Genomic DNA, 8,790 nt, shown 5'->3' with positions numbered 1-8,790 from the left:
GAAGTGAAAAAAGGACCCCCCCCCCCCCCCCTCTTCCCTTACAGGGCTAGAAAGTGGAAGAAGGGTCCCTTTATCCTGGCAGTGCATGCAAGGAAGGAAGGACCTCCTTACATTGGTGGTCAATGGAAGAGGTGCCTCTTACATCAGTGGTCAGCAGGAAAAGGATACACTTAGCTTGGTGGTCAGTGGAAGAAGTGCACTCTTACACTGGCGGCCTTAGATTATTGGTCAGTAGGTGAAGGATCCCCTTGTAGTTGTGGTCAGTAAAGTGCCCCCTTACATTATTGGTCAACCATGTGATCAATCCACCACTGGTCAATGAACCTCACTGCTCAATCAATCTTTGCAACCTCTGGAGAAACCACAGGGATCCACAAAACCCTGGTTGAAAAGGGCTGGACTAACTTCTCACTTCCATTTTTGAAGAAACAAAGCAAACTGCGTATTGAGCACAATCATTGTGCGCAATACGCATTTTAACAATCATTGTGCTACGGTCTTGATAAATTGTCTACAGTGCGTGACAAAAGTTTACAATTTAGAAAATAAATAAAAATCACACAAAAAAACTTTATTGACCTACAATTGTTATCAGGAAGAGACCTGTGAGAAGGCATGAATGAATGAGGTTCTTAACTTGTGGTGCGTATACCCAAGGTGGCACTTATATTGGATATAGGGGTTGCCTCCATTTACAAAATAAATAAACTTAATAGTTCAGAGATTTGGAAATCAATATTCAATATGTAGAACAGAGAAAAATATGATTATTTAGGGGTTGTTGGTGAAACAGTTTCACACAATTACAGGTTTAGCTAATAAATGTACACATAGCAAGGGGATCCTTGAAATAATGTGACCCACCCCATGTAGTACTTGGCAATCAATGACTTGCACAGTAAGAGCATGCTTTAGTAGAGTTGAAATACACTAATATAAGGCACCATGATATTGAAACACAAGTTTAGTCAATTTATTGTTCCAAAAAAAAAACCCAACAAGGTCTTCACAGGTACCTGTAAAATTGCAGCTGCCGTTTGGGACTCCCATATCGAGCACTTATGAAGCATGAAGGAAAAGAGAGAGAGAAAAACATTCCACAGATCACATTGCAAATACTACAACTGTGTTGATCATTACTACAGGCAACTGACGGAGGATTTACCTTGAACAACATTGCCATCTACTGACAGATCAGCAAACGTACAAATCCAGATAATCACTTCAGTTTGTATATAGACTGTAGCGCAGTACAATAGAACTTTATCTAGTGGTAGTTAGTCACATTCAACTAGACTTGTTCTGTAATGGTGAAGACATTTTGCTGCTTATGCAAACCCCTTCTCCAGCTCTCAAGAAACATCAGGAATATTAGGAGCATACCTCATCATTTATATAAAGTTTTAAAGAACTCCAGGCAAGACATTTCTTAACCCTTGTAGTGGGGCTTCCCCGGCACTACAAGGGTTAAGTGCTCATTTTTGTCTAGGTGCAAAAATACAAAGTTATACTCCCTTGATCCTCACAGCCTGCTTGTCCTTAGACTGGTCCCTGAAGCCTCTCTTCCCCTCTGTTCCAGTGGTCTAAGGTCCTGTAGTCATCACGTTCTATACAGTGAGGATGCCAAGGGACATTTCATTGCTGCAGCAGAGGTAACAAGCTGGAGGGAGCTCTGTAACAGATTTGGGTGAGTACCACAGGTTTGGGTGAGTATAACTGTGTTACTTTTGCACCTGGACATAAATGAGCACTCAACCCTTGTAGTGCAGGGGTAGCCCCAATGCAAGGGTTAATAAAATTTTTGCTTGGAGTATTTATTTAACATCACCACCCTGACGATTTTGCAAACATCCACACCTTCAGCCATGCAATTTTAACAATCAACATCTGACCCGGACTTTCTACCACCATGGGATTGGATCATTCAATAAGAACAGAGTGGTTTTACAAACCCTTGCACCTCTTATTCTGCTCTTAAGCAATCAATGCCTGCCTTAGCACATTCCATAGTGATTATATTAAGGGGGGCGGAGTTACCCGTGTGGTTTTTAAAAGAGAACTATGGCCAAAAAAGGTTTCTTTAAGTATCCTCCTGTGACCCAAAACTCAGTTGACAGGGCAATTTGTTTGGTTGCAGGCTGGCTGGCAGGTGAAGCTGGGGATTTTTTGTGTTTTGTATTGTTGTAAGCCTTCCCAATGTGCTCCCTGCCAAACAGGCTGGTTATAGATTCATGCAGGTACCATTTTTTCTAGTTTGACCCAAAACTCAGCATATAGCAGGCATATTGCCCGCTATATATGCCGACAGTGCACAGCCGCGCTGCAGCCGGGAACGTTCCCGACAATATTGCTGGATCCACCCCGCTGCCTGATTGACAGCTGGCTCTGCCTCTCTAAAGCCAATGCCAGCTGTGCACGCCCCCCTCCCATCTGTCCCTCCAGTCCACACTGGAGGAGTGGAGAGAGGCGGAATCCCTTCAGGGAACGATGACTGACAGTCACCACTCACTGCAGGGAGAAGATATTGAACTGAGCGATCAGCGGTATGTGATCACTCAGTTCTCGATCAAAAGAGCCGACGTGTGACAGCTGCAGTGTCACACGTCGGCTCTAACTATGGGGGTGACTGTATTTCACTCTCCCCATAATTCTCCTTTAAAATTCAGGGGTATGTTCCCGACGCTCACTGGAACAGCTACCAAAATCAGTTAGTATATCAAACAATGTATGTACTACCATTGTTATCTTTAAGCCCTGATGAGAATATTTTTTTTTTGCCCCAGATACATGCTGTCTTTGTGTTCAGTCCTTCATTTGCAACAAACCTGTATCTAGGCTATAGACATGTGCACCCCCCAAAAAAGTGTGTAGTTTCGCTTTGATTCAGATTTTGCATTATTTCTTTTTCCGGGATCCGGGCTGAAAGTCAATTCATTTTGGGATTCGGACAAAATTCGTTAGCGGTAGTCTGTATGAAATTCTGTTCGCAAAGTGACAGAGCTACCTTTCTCTTCTTCCTCGCAGGAGACAGTGAGGGGAGAGCCTGCACTCGCAGCCCTTCCTCTCAGCTGTCACAGGAGTTCTGGCACAGTGTTGGAGGTGACAGGGTCAATAAAGAGAACCTGTCACCTCCATATGCTATCAAACAGGGAATTATAAGCTCCTGTGTGATAGCAATGACAGCATTGCCAATACATACGGCACCAGGCGCTTAAGCGCCGTTCGCGGCTCCTCGCTCTCTCCCTCACATTCTCCCTCACATTCTCCCTATCCCAGCCGTCGCGGCCCGGCCTGGCCAGCCGAGTACGTGGGCGGCTTCATTATTGCAGACATGTTCTAAGACCAGCTTAACATTTGACAACTTGAGGTGAACTTGCTATTCAGCCTAGCCCCTGTTCAGCCCCTCACCTTTCATCTGCCAGATAGAAGGACCTGACCATCAGATCCTGAAGTGAAGATAAGGCGAGTTTTTGGGCAGAGTCTCCTACATTCTAACTGTAAGTCCATATCCTTTCCATTCTAAAAGACTGTTTTTTTTACACTTGTATTTGATACATACATGATCCAACATCACTATATAAGCATTGCCCATAAAAGTGATTCCAGGTAGTAGCGCTCCTCCAAGAAGAGTCTGTTTGTTTTGTTATTGGTACACAGGGTCCCTCCCCCTGTTATGAGGAGTTTCGCACACCACCAGTAGTTAATCTCCAGAGTTGTGTCTGACCTACAGGAGTGAGCTCTAAACATTGTGCTTTCTATTGTTATCACTTTTTTTTCCTCTTCTGCAGACTGTAGAAAAAAAAAAAAGTATTTTTTTTTCTTCTCTTCTGTCACTTTGCTGCAATGAAAATTTGTCTACAAACAAAATTTCGTATAGACTACCGCTAATGAATTTCGGAATTGGAAATTTGGATTCGTTTGCATTTGTCATTTGGAAACATCTGAATCTGCGAATAACTGATCTTTCCAAAACGAATCGCACATGTCTACTGGGCTATAACATCACAGTGTGGCACTCCAATGCAAGATTCAGTCATTAGAGCCGAGTAAGACTTTTGGAGAAGCGGCAAAATGAATTCAATATTGCAGAGCAGGTCCAGCTGAATGCAACCGACTACTACGAGCTATACCATAAATATGAACCTTCAAAACACAGGGGAACTAACAGAAGGTATCTGAACATCTCACTACCAAAAATGCTAAAAAGGAGAGATTTGCAAGGCTCTGCCCAATATCCTAAAATGAGAACTAATCCCCCGATTTTTGAGATTTGTCATGGAACTGAGACATGCAGATGCATTCTGTTTTAAGAAAGCACTACAGTGCTATACACTGATTTAGTGGAGAGCTTTTGGTTCCTTTCAGCTCACCTCGCCCCAAATTGTCTGGTTAAACTGCCAAAAATGAATTCTACAAACAGGAAAAGTCAAACCTCCTAAATATGATATGACCCCTGTTGCGGCTTTGAAATATAAAAAGTAATCTAAACCTTAACTGGATGTCATTTAGCTTGCTAGAGCATTGTGTATCAAAAAATTGTAATGTGGGGGTTTTTTTTCCCTTAAGAAACTGGGTTTCTTTTTAATACGTTGGTGCTGCGGATCTCCTCCAGCCACTTCCTGGCTACATAAACTCTAGCACTGGCTGCACCACATTGCCCTGGGCAAGCAGTATAGCATAGGATATAATATAGTAGTATAGGATATTGTTAACAGTGGACCATGTCTGCTCAATGCATTTTGTAGCCTCCACCAGGGGGGCACATGACTGGGGGATAACAAGAGTAAAACTGGTAGATGAGTAGAGCGTTGTCACCCCAAACATGAACAGCCTGAACAAGGTCCAACATGGCAGGAACACCAGGAATTATTTTAATGAAAGCTGCAGATTACAAAAAAAAAATCAAAAATTACTAGTGATGCACCAATACTGATACTAGTATCGGTGCCGATACCGAGTATTTAGAACTCGTAGTCGCCCAAATGCTCCTGATACTGATCCCAATACTGGAACGAGGGAGGGGAAAGGGAAATGAGTACCTATATTAACTCCTCCAGTTTTGTGTGTATTCTGATCCTAATCTATTGAGCTCTGCAAACAGACTTTTTATTAGTAGAGCAGCTAAGAATAGCCTTTTCAGCATATGAAAAGGAGACTAGGGCTTTACCTGCTGGCTCACATACCATTTTATCCATTTTGAACCCTGCAGCTTTAAATATGCAGACAATCTTATACCAGGGGTTTTATAGCTGACCCCTCTTCATAAACAACTTCACATTAGAAATAGAAAATTCCAGCGGATGTCAGGAAGCATTCCTCACAAGGGCTCTGCCTACAACTTACCATTCAGATCCTTTCTTGGCTTTTAAATTTGATTTTTTATGCAGCAGGGTGTTGGATACAATCCTTTCTGACTGCAAACGTTCTGTACACTCACTATTTATTTTAGCAGAAGGACAACGTGCACTGTGTAACATATAAGCTACATAATTATTATTATATATATTGTATACTTAGGTGCATCTGAGAGGATGTGAGTGTGTGTAGAAAATAATCAATGAGGTACTCCACACTCCAGCTATCTGTCATACACAGGAATCTGTCCTTAATTTCTTATATATAGTAACAAAAAATGTCCAGGTGTTGCAGCACTCAATCTTCTTTATTTGTTCATCAAAGAATAATCATGATCATGACATCCACATAAAAGAAGTGGAATTATCACTGGTGAGACATTTTGTATATTATGGACATGCAGTGTCAAATTTGAGATTCATGGCTATTGATTTGATCCCTAGGCCCGCGGAGAGTTGGCCATAGGGAATTAATTTTAAAGAAACGAGAAGTAAAATAGATTTTTCAACTGAATACATTACAACCTAGGGGACTAAACGTAGATTTGGATCTGCATTTATTCCTGTAGGTTTTGCCTGATTGGATCAAGGGTTAATAAAATGTGTTAACATTTTATAGGTGGAGAGTGGTCACCCTGATATGCTTAATGCAAGGCAAGAGAAGAAGTGTGGGTCACATATTGGTTACATTGTATCGGAGTATCAATTTACTTACCGTTTAAAGATAGTATGAGAGAAACATGTGTATGTTTGTACACTAACATTGGGCTTGAGTAAGAACTGTGCGTGGTTTGAAACACCCTTTTGTATCATGTCATGATCATTCTTTGATGAACGGATATAGGAGATTGAGTGCTGTAACACCTGGATATTTGTTGTTTGATTATATATATACACATATACATACACACACAGTATAGGCAGTCCCCGGGTTACAAACAAGATAGGGACTGTAGGTTTGTTCTTAAAAGGAGAACTAAGGGTAACGGGAGGACACAAACTAGCGTCCTCCCGTCACCCTAGGCTCAGTATACCGCGAGCTACAGCTCGCGGTACACTGAGACGCCGCAGCTGAAGCGGATCCCGACAATTATGCCGGGATCCGCCCAGCTGCGTGACTGACAGCTGGCTCTGCCTATCTAGAGGCCTTCAGTTTAAACGTATGTCACTGTGTTTCCTGGTGAATGAACAGAATCCGGCAATTATCTAGACTTTTTTTTTCTCTAGCCCTGAGGAATGGTAAATATAAATATAGGTGTAGCTACTATAGGAAAACCACATGCACGAAAGTATGGCAAAAACAAATTTTTGATATTTTGAAAATAGCTTTTGCCAACAGGGACATGACAATATTAATGATAGAAAGGTTTGTGTATATGTAGGCATAGATAGTCACAAGATATCGAGCTGGGTATGTAGTCGGTGTGGTTCCTGCAGGTACTGGAGACTCACCTGTAAATCATCCCTGGTGAGCCAGTCTGTCGCAGCGATAGTCTAGCCGGGGAGTCCGTGGTGGATTCTGGATACATGGAGCCAGCTTCAGATGCTGTGCTCAATGTGCCGGTCTAGAGACTGCAAAGAATAAAAAACAGAAAGAGGGGTCTATGTAAGAGATAGATTATAAAAATACACTTTGCAAGACATCAGCAGTTAAAAAGATAGAAAGCAGGGAAAGACTAGTAGAATCAATCTTCACGCAAATATTTAGCTTAAAGAGACCCTGTTACCAGGTAAAAACCACAGACAAATCAAGTATTTTAAAAGCTTATGGCAACATACTTATCTCCATAAAGATTGTTTTTATTTACTTGCAATGTGCCTTTAGCAAATTTAACTTCAATTCCCTAGCCCAGCCCCCTCCCTTCTTGCATGGCATGTCCTCTCCGTTCGGGGAATTTCAAATTACTTTCTGTGCTGGCCCAACTCCTTCAACCTCACCTCCTTACATACCCTATTAAGTAGCTGCTGGGGGAGGAATGAATGGGATTATTATAGAGCAGCCATTTTCAACCAGGGTTCCATGGAACTCTAGAGTTCCTCCAGATGTTGTTAGGGGTTGTTTGAGCTGTGGCTGAGTGCCCTTCCATTTGTAAGTGTCTGCATAGTTATGGGGCCATTGCCACTTGGCACAGACAGCTGCATGACATCAGTGATCTTTTTAGCTGTCTGTAAAGGGTAGCATTCTGACCACCACTGAAGGGGGACATTCTTCCTACTGACTACCAATGTAAGGGGCATTTTTCCCACTGATCCCCCCTATGAATTGGTGTTAGCAGGGGTTCCCAGAGACCTGAAAATTACTTCAGGGGTTCCCCTGGGAAAAAAAGTTGAGAAAGCCTGCAACAGAGCGTCACTTGAGTGGCAGGTGTAACTCTGTGGGGCTGTTGGCATCACATCCAAGATGGCAGCACCCATCAACAGTCTCAGAGTTTATTAAATATCTATGCAAGGTAGGCATTTACAGGTAAATAGCATGCATAATATAAAAGTTACATGCACAAAAGATTTTATAAGAAGAGTGTTGTTGACATCGGTCGTCTCTGCACAAGAGAAACTTTCAATCTAAACTTCCCAATGTGTGTCATTCACATGCGCATATACAAGTACATAACTGTGAATATGTAATATTAATAAGAGAAAATATACCGTAACCAAGAAGCAGTGAAAAGTAAATGCAGCAATATAAAAAGGGTGGACAGTTACAGCATACCCACGGGGACATGGAAAGGTAAGTAAACCTGAACTTTGCGAGAAAATCCAACTGGCTCTCACACATGAAAATAATGTGATTAGTGGATCCCATGCAACAATAGATGCCAAGAGCACGTAGAGCGTTTAGTGCAACAATAGATAGACTATGACTGCAGAAGACCTTGGGCTACAATAGGTAGACTGTGATCGTGGAAGACCTTGGGCTACAATAGGTAGACTGTGATCGTGGAAGACCTTGGGCTACAATAGGTAGACTGTGATCGTGGAAGATCGTGTGCTACAATAGGTAGACTGTGATCATGGAAGACCTTGTGCTACAATAGGTAGACTGTGATCGTAGAAGACCTTGTGCTACAATAGGTAGACTGTGATCGTAGAAGACCTTGTAATTCAGTAGATGTACTGAGACTGTAAAAGATCTTTCAGGCCACTAGAGGGAAACAAAGCCAGATGAACAGCAGATGATAAAACATTTGCTTCACTGCATTATATATATATATATATATATACACACACACACACACACACACACACACACACACAAATACATTTTACAGCTTTTGCTAGGTGAGCGTCTGAGTACCATCCTTTTGCATTGCTGTGGCAGGAGTTTCTCATTACTCGTATGTTGGGTACAATCCAAGTAGGCAAGGCCTCCTAAAACTATTCTTCAAATCCAAATTTTAACTCCCTTTACAAACCTATTAGGTACAATAATTGATGC

The 8,790-nt window shown here is 42.0% G+C and overlaps 1 protein-coding gene across 2 annotated transcripts in view; it reads right to left on the bottom strand.

The window, feature by feature from the left end:
• Positions 1-6,923, bottom strand: part of KCNAB2 (potassium voltage-gated channel subfamily A regulatory beta subunit 2) — a 99,555-nt gene extending 92,632 nt beyond the window's left edge. Inside the window, exons 1-2 of one of the 2 annotated variants that reach the window (XM_018552665.1) lie at positions 6,807-6,923; positions 1,017-1,058 (exon numbers count right to left, since the gene is read on the bottom strand). In XM_018552665.1, the coding sequence (XP_018408167.1) occupies positions 1,017-1,058; positions 6,807-6,883 (119 nt within the window). In that variant the 5' untranslated portion in view covers positions 6,884-6,923. The remainder of the gene's footprint in view (positions 1-1,016; positions 1,059-6,806) is intronic. The other variant, XM_018552680.1, reaches the window with a different exon arrangement.
• Positions 6,924-8,790: the final 1,867 nt, after the last annotated feature.

This window comes from Nanorana parkeri, unplaced genomic scaffold (genome assembly GCF_000935625.1).
Source record: "Nanorana parkeri isolate BGI_ZX_2015 unplaced genomic scaffold, ASM93562v1 scaffold5, whole genome shotgun sequence".
NCBI classification, from domain to species: Eukaryota; Metazoa; Chordata; class Amphibia; order Anura; family Dicroglossidae; genus Nanorana; species Nanorana parkeri.
The sequence above is the reverse complement of the archived record's forward strand: the minus strand, read 5'-3'. Positions and strand labels throughout refer to the sequence as shown.